We start from the raw sequence: 13828 nt of genomic DNA, 5'->3' as shown, positions 1-13828 counted from the left end.
GTAGTTAATTAATTGGTGACAAATCTTCAAATTAATTAAGCAATTCTAATGCTTTTTCTTGGAATTCTAATGAAAACTAGATGTTTTTTTCTTTGAGTTGTGTGTCGGTAAACTGTAAATCTGCTGGTTTTAATTGACGTAATTGACAAAGTATTCAGCAGATAAATCAATAATAACATTTAATAGTTAGAGCAGATATTAAATATTAACCGGGAACGACTCTCAAACTGTCATTTTACCTTTTGTGTTCTTTAGGGTTCGGTGCCAGAGGTTCTGGTTCAGTAGAACCCGCAGAACATGACATTAAACATGTCGACAGCTCTCCTCCTCCTCGTCCTCCTCAGGTCTCCATCTCAGTTTGTTGCTATGCAGAGAAACCAGGTCTCGGGGCCGAGCTGTGATTGGCTGTTGCCAGGCTGCAGGGCTGGCAGGGAGCGCGAGTGTCTGAGATAAAGAAAGCGAGTCGGTCGGGCCTTTCTGCAGCTCGGCGTCCCTCTGAGAATAACAACGAGGCAGCAGAGACGAGCTCACACACACCGCTCCGGCCTTAAAGGCTCACTTCACACAAAGACGACACAAACACACACGTTGTTTGGATCCGTCCCCGCAGACAGGTTCAGCTTCACGTGTCTCCACACGTCTGTCTCCAAGGTCTCTTCTCTGGAGATGAATGGAGTTCAGTTTGAGCTGCACACAGTGCTGAATCATGATTCATCAAACATTTTTCTGGGACACCGGAGCTAAACTCCAGCGTGTGTTAACTAGGAAACCAAAAACTGCGTCACAGAGGGACCAGAGACCTCAGGTGGTCAAACCCGACCAGCTCTGGGCTGCTGTCGGCACACAGAGTCAGACGAGTGCACACTGTCTTTTCATTCACTTCTGAGCTTTCATTTAATCAGTTTGGGACATTATATTTAATGTTTGCTAATTATCATTTGTGAAGCCTGGAATAGCTGTTATTATAATTATTATTATTATTATTATTATTATTATGATAGGTTGTATCACAGACTAAATATCATTTATGTGTTCAGTCAAATAAGACAGATTCTGCATAAATTCATATTTCTGTTCTTCATTTCTGTTGATTTGTTGACGTAATTATTTAATCTCTGTATCTCTGCCTATCTCATTTCATTTTCAGCTCATTTTTGCTGAGTCATGTATTCTTTATTTATTCTAATGAAAATTCAAATGTATCCAAAGTCAGTTTATCACAGTGACGTCTGCTTATTTTCTCTGGAAATTTGAAGATTTTGTGATTCAAAGAAAAGCTTCAGCTGCTCACAGTTCAGCTCGTGTTTTTAACGTTTGGCTTCTTTGGCTCAGGGTGTCGTCCTGCATCTGTCTGCTAATCGATGAAGTTACTTCCAGTAGTTGCAGCAGAAGTGTGTGTGTGTGTCTGTGTGTGTGTGTGTGTGTGTGTGTGTGTGTGTGTGTGTGTGTGTGTGTGTGTGTGTGTGTGTGTGCTGCAGTTGCTGAGTCCTGCCGGTGAGAGAAGCAGATAAAGTGAAGCGATCATGTTCCTCTTCTCGTCTTGCGTCTGGCGTCCATTTTGTGGTCATGTGTGCAGCTGGTTGTTTAATGGAGGAGGTTTGGATCAGTGCCACAACACACACACACACACACACACACACACACACACAAACGGCTTCATTTGAATTCACAGACTGAAATCCTCAGAGAGTCGTATCAAAGCTTTCATCCCCCCCTTTACATCCCGTCACCATGGCAACGCCTCAGGGTGTGATGTGTATGTGTGTGTGTGAGCCAAAGACTGTCTGCAGACAAAGAGTAGCGTGTGTGTGTGTGTGTGTGTGTGTGAGTGTGTGTGTGCAGGCATCAGTGAAATTACCATTATTTAATGTTTTTATTTACTTTTGTCTTTATAATTAATCAGCAGACGTGCTGAATATTTTCCAGCTAAATCACAAATTATATCAGAAAACATCAATGAAAACAGGAGCATTTATAGTCTTTAAAAAGGATTTTAAAATAGCTTGAATTGTATAAGTTTGTTTAGTTTATCTGATTGAAATCACAGAAGCATCATAAATGTACATTAATACACACAAACCAGATGTTTCGTGTTAAAATGATGTTGTATTTTCAGTTCAGTTGGTAAATATGTTCTGTAGTTTTGACTGATTGTCTAAATGATGCAATGCAACAATTATTTTAAAGACATGTCACTCAAAAAGAACAAAAAAAATACTTAAAACTTAACTTGCGATATACAGAGTATCCTGCATTTTTTAAAATTCAGGTATTTGGTTATTAAATTACGGTCACAATCACTGGTTTGATATCAAGAGCCGGATCAGATCAATACTGAATTTTAAGGACTTGTGTCAGCAGACGCTCCCGAGTGAAACAGAATGACGTCGTGTCCTAACAACAAGCGTCCGGCTGTCAGTTTGCATCAAATAACAATGAAAATCTCTGAGAACATGAAATATGCACGTCTGTTACAGCATGAAAACACACCACTAAACATCAGCTGTTTGCTCGAGATCAGACTGGAAACATGAGCACTTAAAGACGTCTCACCCAAAACAGGACATAAATAACGAAGATTTAAATAATTAAAAACTAAAAATAATCATGAAAATAATAATACAAACACGAGACAACATGCAGAAAGAATAACAGATGAATACTTGAGATTTTTAAAAAAGAATACATTTCTCAGAAGAAAATATAAAATATAAAGGCTACAGTGTACAGTGCAGTTAATGCACTGAGTTAATTCAAACATTAAAAAAAACTGATTTTTGAAAATTATTTTTTTCTCGTATGAAACAGATGAAAAAATTCTAGAAACTGTGTTGGAGAACAGGCCTCATCATTTGCCACTTAACATAAATTATTTAAAAATATGTGTGTGTGTGTGTGTGTGTGTGTGTGTGTGCGTGTATATGTTTAATTATTTATTTAATAATTATATATGTGTTTAGTAAACTAATTTATTTAAAATCCATGGCAACAAGGAACAAAAAAACAAAACAAAAAGAGCGTGAAAACACAAAAGCAGAAATAGGTCAGTGTTGTTTTCCTTCGTGCTCTGGCGTTCAGCCCAGAACTGACTTCACCTGCTGCACGCAAGAGATTTATAATGATAGCATCGATGCTCCTTAAAGAAATGTACAGTGTTCCTACTGCAACATACTGCAACTACTTTGAGTTTTCCATGGAAATAAAAAAGGGAAACCGTGTGAGTTACACACACTCTAAAACAGAGAAGCTATTTTACAAGCTATTTGACTCTCGGTGAAATGACACGACAAGATGGTGACGTGCACGATACACAAGAAGAGAAAAAACTGTTAGAAAAGAAAAACACATGAAATAAACAAGAAGAGTAAGAAACATGAATTACAGAAGACCAACACCAACGTTTGCTGCAGTGAATCTGTGAGATCAGTGTTGTTTGGTTGATTGTAGGCAAGTGGCAACATGAGGTAGAGGAGAAATGAAAATATGCAAAATAAATAACTTGATACAACAGGAAAAAAATAATAATATGGATTATAAAGTAACTGTAATATGGAGAAAAATCTTGTATGGAAGTACATGTAGTTTTTTATTGCATTATTGGTATGAATTCATCTTATTTCAGTTTTTATGCTATCTATCTATCTATCTATCTATCTATCTATCTATCTATATATATATATATATATATATATATATATATATATATATATATATATGTAATTATTTATTTATTTTTTTTTCATCAAAGCAGCCAACCTTTGGTGTCACGTGTTGTATTTGAGATGTCCTGAGGATATCAACTCTTACTGGAACCACACACTCGATGGTCTGTGTTTGAACTGTATGTTCTGCTTTTTTTTTTTTTTGTGTGTGTGTGTGTGTGTGTGTGTGTGTGTATATGTAGCTGTCTGGAGCAGAGAAGCCTCCTGCTGGAGAACCAGAGAACAGCTCATCATCAGCTGCTGCTGCAGGAAGTGAAGCTGCTGCAGACGGAGGCAGCAAGGTGACACATCGCTCACCTACAACATCATCCTCAATATGTTTCTGCCATGTTTTGACTCAGTGTCTGATTTTCACATACACTGTAGGACCAAACATCGGCATCAGCCCGAAATGAACGTTGAATGTGCTGATATGACAGGCGGACAAGATGACACTTTAATTGTGCAACTTGGAATTTGTCATTTTGACTATTTTCCACCTGATGAGGTCATTTTGACCATATTTGGCATCTGGAGGAAATACATGCTATTTCCACTAGGTGACCTGTCACAGTCAATGTAGCTGCTGATCACTGACATATCCCAGACTGTCAGCAGCTGCACTCACACACTGACATATCCCAGACTGTCAGCAGCTACACTCACACACTGACATATCCCAGACTGTCAGCAGCTACACTCACACACTGACATATCCCAGACTGTCAGCAGCTGCACTCACACACTGACATATCCCAGACTGTCAGCAGCTGCACTCACACACTGACATATCCCAGACTGTCAGCAGCACAAACATATCTACTAAGCATGTAGGATATTGAAAATAATTCATTTTTTGTTTTTTGTTTTTTTTTTTTAAACATCATGGCATCATGACAAAAAGGGTTAAAATTCTGAAAATTAAAGAAAGTTTCATATTTATGATTAGGACTGATGGTGTTTAAAAAAAATCGATTAAAGTAGAAAATAACATTAATGTATAATATTTTTCGAAACTTGATTCTGAAAAGCGTATTTCGTGTGCAGACCAATAGGAGCATTTGTGATAATAAAGCGGGCCCTAAAGGGTTAACTAGCATGGAGCTCCGTCTCTCTTCAGGTGGAGATGGTGTTCTGGCTGCTCTCCATGCTCGCTAACAGAGACAAGGAGGAGATGTCTCGGACTCTGCTGGCTCTGTCCAGCTCTCAGGACAGCTGCATCGCCATGAGGAAGTCCGGCTGCGTCCCCCTGCTGGTCCAGATCCTGCACGAAGCTCCGGGCGGTGGAGGCGGCGGTGGATCTGGAGAAACAGCGACGGGTGGGACGACGGCGACGACGGGCTGCAGCCGAGAGGCCAAATCCAGAGCCAGCGCCGCCCTCCACAACATCATTTACTCCCAGCAGGATGAGGGCCAAGCCCGCCGCGAGATGAGGGTGCTGCACATGCTGGAGCAGATCCGGACTTACTGCGACAGCGGCTGGGACTGGATCGAGAGCCATGCAGGGACACCGTCACCCGGAGGATCCAAAACCACCGGTGAGTCAAGTTATCTCTGAACCCCATGAAATCCAAAACCAGCAGTAACACAGGCACTTTAGCTGTATTTCAGTGCTGACACTATTGTACTTTTACATTTTGAATCCATACCTACTACTTGTTCCAGAGTACTTCTACACTGTTTTAGTGCTGTAACCTGCTTTAATGCCTCTGCACCAGAAGTTATGGTTTCGGGTTGTCCGTCCATCTGCACACTCTTTGGAACGCAATATCTTAAGAACGCCATAAGGGGATCTCTTTAAATTTAGTACAAACATCCACTTAGACTCAAGGATGAACTGCTTAGATTTTGGTGGTTATAGGTCAAAGGTCAAGGTCAGTGTGACCTCATCAGTCTCAGCTTAAGGGAATTTTGTTTTCAAATCTGACACAAACATTCAGTTGGACTTAAAAGATGAACTGATTAAATTTTGCGCTGGTGGTCATAGGTTGTCATAGGTCAAAGGTCAATCATGACATCATACCGTTCTGCAAAAACACTTTTCTGTCCATTTCTCAGAGTCACATCTCAAAAGCAGGGAGACATTTGATCGGATCAGGCCCGTTTCTAAACTGCTTTCCTAACCCACTAACAAACGTGGTCCCCCAAACGTTTTCTGATTCACAGTAACAATAAAGTGATTGACTCTGTGAAAAGCTTTTGTCCTCTTAGTGTCCATAAGGTGTCCGAGACATAAAACAGCATCAAAACAGAGCTGGGTGATCAAAAAAAGTGCCAGTGGAGGATCCCCCACACTCCGTCTTGAAATGGGAAACATCTTAATATGTTGGAAAACCAAAAATCCTAAAAATTTCCTAAAGTCATTTAAACTTCTTATCCTAGGAATGTCCTAAAGTCTGAGAGATATCCTAAAATCCTCGAAACATCTTAACATCCTAGAAATGGCCTTAAAATCCAAGGAATGCCCAAAATCCTAGAAACTTCCTCAAGTCCGAGAAATGTCCAAAATTCTAAGGAATGTCCTGAAGTCCGAGAAAAGTCCTAAATCCAAGAAATGTCCTAAAGTCCTCCAAATGTCCTAAAATCCTAGAAACTTTCTAAATCCTGGAAATGCTCTAAAATTCAAGAAATGTTCTTGAATCCTGGAAACATGTCAGGGAAAGTTGAATAAGTGACAATAACCGCTCAAAGTGAGATTTTTTTCGAGGTAAGAATCTGATGTTTGGTGTTAGTGGGGCAGTTACTGGAACATTTCGGGGAACATTGCCCAACACCCGCGTGACAGAAATTGTATTCATTTACGGTTTTCTTGTGTTATTTGTGTTCTTCTGTGCAGATATTCCTGAGCCTGTGGACCCTCAGATCTGTCAGGCCATGTGTGCCATCATGAAGCTCTCCTTCGAGGAAGAGTACCGACGAGCCATGAACGAATTAGGTGAACACCCGCAAGTCTTTTCTTTTTCCCAAAATACGGGGACTCGTTTCACTGAGAGTCTGTTGTGTTGTCCTCCAGGCGGTCTGCAGGTGGTGGCGGATCTGATCCACCTGGACCAGGACATGTACGGCATGCAGAACGACCCCATCAACATGGCTCTGCGCCGCTATGCAGGGATGGCTGTGACCAACCTCACCTTTGGAGACGTCGTCAACAAGGTACTGAGTCACTGAGGCGATTTTAAAAAACGTGCAGAAATGTGTCAGCTGGAGCGAAGACAGGCACAAAGTGTTACGATAAAAGATAAACTTTATTGATCCCGCTCAAGAAACTTAAAGTATAACAGGAGCAACAGGAAGGAAGGAGAGGAAGGGGTTAAAAGAAGCTGCATAACATTTATCTTTATCTATTTTTTATAGTTTACCATATCATGACCTTTTTTAATGAGGAAACTTTCAAAGAAGACACATATTCATGGCATACTAAACTATGAATTTTACTCTTTTAAAGGACTTTTTCATATTTTTATGACAAACTGTACAATTGCTTTTTACACAATCATGGCACGCCTGTTTTATGTTTTTATGACATGCTATACTTTGACTTTTTTATGTTTTTATGACATGCTATACTTTGACTTTTTTGTTCTATGATTTTTCAACACTTTAATGCTTTTGCAATAGGTTTTTAAATGCTTTTTTCAATGACCGTTTCAACAGTTTTTTAAACATGTTACAATGACTTTTTCAGCCATTTATTTATTTCTATTTTTACATGTTTTTGATATGTGGAACAATGACTTGTTACACCTTTTTTTCAACACTGTACTATGACATCTTTCACATTTGCTTTTTCCAGTTTTTCAACATGCTATACTTTAGCATTTTTTAACCTTTGAAATGATGACCTTTATTCCATGGCAATTTTTGACTAAGTTTACTTGAATTTTTTTCACATTATTTTGACAAACTATACTGTGACTTTTTTTATACATACTATACAATGGTGATTTTCACATTTTTTATGACATACTATACTATGACTTTAACTTTGCACAGAAAAGTGATTATTGAACATGTGGACAGCAGCTCTGACAGGCAGGTTTTGGTGACTGACAGCTGCACACAGATTCATTTGAAGACGTGCTGATTCATTCCTCAAACATGCTCTGATCTGTCTGTTTGACCTCCTCCTCCCTCCCTTTCAGGCCACTCTGTGCTCGAAGAAGAGCTGTCTGCAGGCGCTGGTGGCCCAGCTGGCCTCGGACAGCGAGGAGCTCCATCAGGTGGTGTCCAGCATCCTGAGGAATCTGTCCTGGAGGGCCGACATCAGCAGCAAGAGAGTCCTCCGAGACATCGGCTGTGTGTCCGCGCTGATGACCTGCGCCCTGCAAGCCACCAAGGTAGGGCCAAACAATCCAACCCACAGGATTATGACTTTCTGTTGCAATCTTGGACGACATGCTCTAGTGAGACCTTTGGGTGATATTTTGGACGACATGCGACACACTTCTTGGCTTTGAAATGAACAGAGGGACAGGAAAATCAGCAAAGAAAACGATTTATTAATTACAAGCAATCAAAAATAGATGTGTGGTTTTGCACAAAAAGATAGAAGCCATCTTTAGAGTCAGCAGTCTAGAGATCAAAATGCGGACTTCTTATCCAAAAAGTCACAGGAGGAAAAAAACACAGAAGTCATTTTTTCGACAAGCTATATTATGAACATTTTATACTATGAAGTATCTCGACATACTATTTTGAGTGGTTTTCAGCTGTTTTTGGGACATGTCATATTTTGACATTTTTGCCATACTATAGCCTTGCATCTTCGGTCATTTTTGGACATGCCAAATAATGGTGTTTTTGGCCGTATTTACAATTTTCTTTGCAATGGCATGTCTCGACAGGCTATTTAATGAGTTTTAATGTCGTTTTCAGCTGTTTTTGGGATATGTCATATTTTGACATTTTCGCCATACTATAGCCTTGCATCTTCGGTCAATTTTTTGAAGTATCAAATTATAGCGTTTTTCGTCCTTTTAACAACTTTCTTTGCAATGGCATGTCTCGACAGGCTATTTAATGTGTTTTATTGTGGTTTTAAGCTCTTCTTCTGACATGTCACATTTTGACATTTTCGCCATACTATAGCCTTGCATCTTCGGTCATTTTTTGGACATGCCAAATTATGGTGTTTTTGGCCGTATTTACAATTTTCTTTGCAATGGCATGTCTCGACAGGCTATTTAATGAGTTTTAATGTCGTTTTCATCTGTTTTCGTGACATGTCATATTTTGACATTTTTGCCATACTGTAGCTTTGCATCTTCGGTCATTTTTTGGACATGCCAAATTATGTCGTTTTTGGCCCTTTTTACAACTTTCTTTGCAATGGCATGTCTCGACAGGCTATTTAATGTGTTCTGAAGTCGTTTTCAGATGTTTTTGGAAAATGTCATATTTTGACATTTTCGCCATACTATAGCCTTGCATCTTCGGTCATTTTTTGGACATGCCAAATCATGGTGTTTTTGAACCTATTTACAATTTTCTTTGCAATGGCATGTCTTGACCAGCTATTTAATGTGTTTTCAAGTGGTTTTCAGGTATTTTTGTGACATGTCATATTTTGACATTTTCGCCATACTATAGCCTTTCATCTTCACTCATTTTTTGGACATGCCAAAAATGGTGTTTTTTGCCCTTTTTACAACTTTCTTTGCAATGGCATGTCTCGACAGGCTATTTAATGTGTTTTAAAGTGGATTTCAGCTTTTTTTGTGACATGTCATATTTTGACATTTTCGCCATACTATAGCCTTGCATCTTCGGTCATTTTTTGGACGTGCCAAATTATGGTGTTTTTGGCCCTAATTGCAACTTTCTTTGCAATGGCATGTCTTGACCAGCTATTTAATGTGTTTTCAAGTGGTTTTCAGCTCTTTTTGTGACATGTCATATTTTGACATTTTTCCCATACTATTGCCTTGCATCTTCTGTCATTTTTTGGACATGCTAAATGATGGCGTTTTTGGCCCTTTTTACAGCTTTCTTTACAATGCCATGTGTTCACAGGCTATTTAAGGAGTTTTAATGTCGTTTTCAGCTCTTTTTGTGACATGTCATATTTTGACATTTTTGCCATACTATAGCCTTGCATCTTCGGTCATTTTTTGGACATGCCAAATTATGGTGTTTTTGGCCCTAATTGCAACTTTCTTTGCAATGGCATGTCTTGACCAGCTATTTAATGTGTTTAATGGTGGTTTTCAGCTGTTTTTGTGACATGTCATTTTTGACATTTTTTCCATACTATAGCCTTGCATCTTCGGTCATTTTTGGACACACCAAATTATGTTGTTTTTGGCCCTAATTGCAACTTTCTTTGCAATGGCATGTCTTGACCAGCTATTTAATGTGTTTTCAAGTGGTTTTCAGCTCTTTTTGTGACGTCATATTTTGACATTTTCGCTATACTATAGCCTTGCATCTTTGGTCATTTTTTGGACATGCCAAAAAATGGTGTTTTTTGCCCTTTTTACAACTTTCTTTGCAATGGCATGTCTTGACCAGCTATTTAATGTGTTTTCAAGTGGTTTTCAGCTCTTTTTGTGACATGTCATATTTTGACATTTTTCCCATACTATTGCCTTGCATCTTCTGTCATTTTTTGGACATGCTAAATGATGGCGTTTTTGGCCCTTTTTACAGCTTTCTTTACAATGGCATGTCTCGACAGGCTATTTAATGAGTTTTAAAGTGGTTTTCAGTTCTTTGTGGAACATGTCATATTTTGACATTTTTTCCATACTATAGCCTTGCATCTTCGGTCATTTTTGGACACACCAAATTATGTTGTTTTTGGCCCTAATTGCAACTTTCTTTGCAATGGCATGTCTCGACAGGCTATTTAATGTATTTTAAAGTGGTTTTCAGCTCTTCTTCTGACATGTCACATTTTGACATTTTCGCCATACTATAGCCTTGCATCTTCGGTCATTTTTTGGACATGCCAAAAAATTGTGTTTTTTGCCCTTTTTACAACTTTCTTTGCAATGGCATGTCTCGACAGGCTATTTAATGTGTTTTAAAGTGGTTTTCAGCTTTTTTTGGGACTTGTCATATTTTCACATTGTCGCCATACTATAGCCTTGCATCTTCGGTCATTTTTTGGACCTGCCAAATTATGGCGTTTTTGGCCCTTTTTACAACTTTCTTTACAATGCCATGTGTTCACAGGCTATTTAAGGAGTTTTAATGTCGTTTTCAGCTCTTTTTGTGACATGTCATATTTTGACATTTTTGCCATACTATAGCCTTGCATCTTCGGTCATTTTTTGGACATGCCAAATTTTGGTGTTTTTGGCCATATTTACAACTTTCTTTGCAATGGCATGTCTCGACAGGTTATTTGATGTATGTTAATGTGGTTTTCAGTTCTTTGTGGAACATGTCATATTTTGACATTTTTTCCATACTATAGCCTTGCATCTTCAGTCATTTTTTGGTCATGCCAAATTATGGCGTTTTTGGCCCTTTGTACAACTTATGTTGAATGGCATGTCTCGACAGGCTATTTAATGTATTTTAAAGTGGTTTTCAGCTCTTCTTCTGACATGTCACATTTTGACATTTTCGCCATACTATAGCCTTGCATCTTCGGTCATTTTTTGGACATGCCAAAAAATTGTGTTTTTTGCCCTTTTTACAACTTTCTTTGCAATGGCATGTCTCGACAGGCTATTTAATGTGTTTTAAAGTGGTTTTCAGCTTTTTTTGGGACTTGTCATATTTTCACATTGTCGCCATACTATAGCCTTGCATCTTCGGTCATTTTTTGGACATGCTAAATGATGGCGTTTTTGGCCATATTTACAACTTTCTTTGCAATGGCATGTCTCGAAAGGTTATTTAATGTGTGTTAATGTGGTTTTCAGCTGTTTTTGTGACATGTCACATTTTGACATTTTTTCCATACTATAGCCTTGGATCTTCGGTCATTTTTTGGACATGCCAAATTATGGTGTTTTTGGACCTATTTACAATTTTCTTTTTAATGGCATGTCTTGACAGGCTATTCAATGTGTTTTAAAGTGGTTTTCAGCTCTTCTTCTGACATGTCACATTTTGACATTTTCGCCATACTATAGCCTTGCATCTTCGGTGGTTTTTTGGACATGCCAAAAAAATTATGTTTTTTGCCCTTTTTACAACTTTCTTTTCAATGGCATGTCTCGACAGCCTATTTAATGTGTTTTAAAGTGGTTTTCAGCTGTTTTTGGGACATGTCATATTTTGACATTTTTTCCATACTATAGCCTTGTATCTTCTGTCATTTTTTGGTCATGCCAAATTATGGCGTTTTTGGCCCTTTCTACAACTTATGTTGAATGGCATGTCTCGACAGGCAATTTAATGAGTTTTTATGTTGTTTTCAGCTGTTTTTGGGACTTGTCATATTTTGACATTTTTGCCATACTATAGCCTTGCATCTTCGGTCATTTTTTGGACATGCCAAATTATAGCGTTTTTGGTCCTTTTAACAACTTTCTTTGCAATGGCATGTCTCGACAGGCTATTTAATGAGTTTTAAAGTGGTTTTCAGCTGTTTTTGGGAAATGTCATATTTTGACATTTTTTCCATACTATAGCCTTGCATCTTCCGTCATTTTTTGGACATGCCAAATTATGGTATTTTTGGCCGTATTTACAACTTTCTTTGCAATGGCATGTCTCGACAGGATATTTAATATGTTTTAAAGTGGTTTTCAGCTGTTTTTGGGACATGTCATATTTTGACATTTTCGCCATACTATAGCCTTGTATCTTCGGACATTTTTTGGACATGCCAAATTATGGCGTTTTTGGCCCTTTTTACAACTTTCTTTGCAATGCCATGTGTTCACAGGCTATTTAATGAGTTTTATTGTCGTTTTCAGCTGTTTTTGGGACATGTCATATTTTGACATTTTTGCCATACTATAGCCTTGCATCTTCGGTCATTTTTTGGACATACCAAATTATGGTGTTTTTGGCCCTAATTGAAACTTTCTTTGCAATGGCATGTCTTGACAGGCTATTTAATGACTTTTAATGTAGTTTTCAGCTGTTTTTGGGACATGTCATATTTTGACATTTTTTCCATACTATAGCCTTGCATCTTCGGTCATTTTTTGGACATGCCAAATTATGGTGTTTTTGGCCCTTTTTACAACTTTCTTTGCAATGCCATGTGTTCACAGGCTATTTAATGAGTTTTAATGTCGTTTTCAGCTGTTTTTGTGACATGTCATATTTTGACATTTTTGCCATACTATAGCCTTGCATCTTCGGTCATTTTTTGGACATGCCAAATCATGGTGTTTTTGAACCTATTTACAATTTTCTTTGCAATGGCATGTCTTGACCAGCTATTTAATGTGTTTTCAAATGGTTTTCAGGTCTTTTTGTGACATGTCATATTTTGACATTTTCGCCATACTATAGCCTTTCATCTTCACTCATTTTTTGGACATGCCAAATTATGGTGTTTTTGGCCATATTTACAACTATCTTTGCATTGGCATGTTTCGACAGGTTATTTAATGTGTTTTAAAGTGGTTTTCAGCTGTTCTTGTGACATGCCATATTTTGACATTTTTTCCATACTATAGCCTTGCATCTTCGGTCAATTTTTGGACATGCCAAAATATGGTGTTTTTGGCCCTAAATGCAAGTTTCTGTGCAATGGCATGTCTCAACATACTATTCAATTTGTTTTATTGTGGTCTTCAGCTGTTTTTGGGACATGTCATATTTTGACATTTTTTCCATACTATAGTCTTGCATTTACGGTCATTTTTTGGACATGCCAAATTATGATGTTTTTGGCCCTAATTACAACTTTCTTTGCAATATCATGTCTCGACAGGTTATTTAATGTGTTTTAAAGTGGTTTTCAGCCGTTTTTGGGACATGTCATATTTTGACATTTTTGCCATACTATAGCCTTGCATCTTCGGTTATTTTTCGGATATGCCAAATTATCGCACTTTCTGTCCTTTTTACAATTTTCTTTGCAATGGCATGTCTCGACAGGCTATTTAATGTGTTTTGCAGTGGTTTTCAAGTCTTTTTGTGACATGTCATATTTTGACATTTTTGCCATACTATAGCCTTGCATCTTCGGTCATTTTTTGGACATGCCAAAT

The 13828-nt window shown here is 38.2% G+C and overlaps 1 protein-coding gene across 3 annotated transcripts in view; it reads left to right on the top strand.

Moving 5' to 3' along the window:
• The window catches only part of apc2 (APC regulator of WNT signaling pathway 2), an 89360-nt gene that overhangs the window by 28376 nt on the left and 47156 nt on the right, over positions 1 to 13828 (top strand). For all 3 annotated transcript variants that reach the window (XM_042483799.2, XM_088078181.1, XM_088078182.1), the window contains exons 8-12: positions 3905 to 4003; positions 4822 to 5239; positions 6538 to 6636; positions 6715 to 6854; positions 7844 to 8038. In XM_042483799.2, the coding sequence (XP_042339733.1) occupies positions 3905 to 4003; positions 4822 to 5239; positions 6538 to 6636; positions 6715 to 6854; positions 7844 to 8038 (951 nt within the window). The remainder of the gene's footprint in view (positions 1 to 3904; positions 4004 to 4821; positions 5240 to 6537; positions 6637 to 6714; positions 6855 to 7843; positions 8039 to 13828) is intronic.

Source organism: Plectropomus leopardus, chromosome 5 (assembly GCF_026936395.1).
Source record: "Plectropomus leopardus strain MGB_pleo_1.0 chromosome 5, ASM2693639v1, whole genome shotgun sequence".
Taxonomy (NCBI): Eukaryota; Metazoa; Chordata; class Actinopteri; order Perciformes; family Serranidae; genus Plectropomus; species Plectropomus leopardus.
Note: the sequence above shows the minus strand (reverse complement) of the source record. Positions and strands in the feature narration are given on the sequence as shown.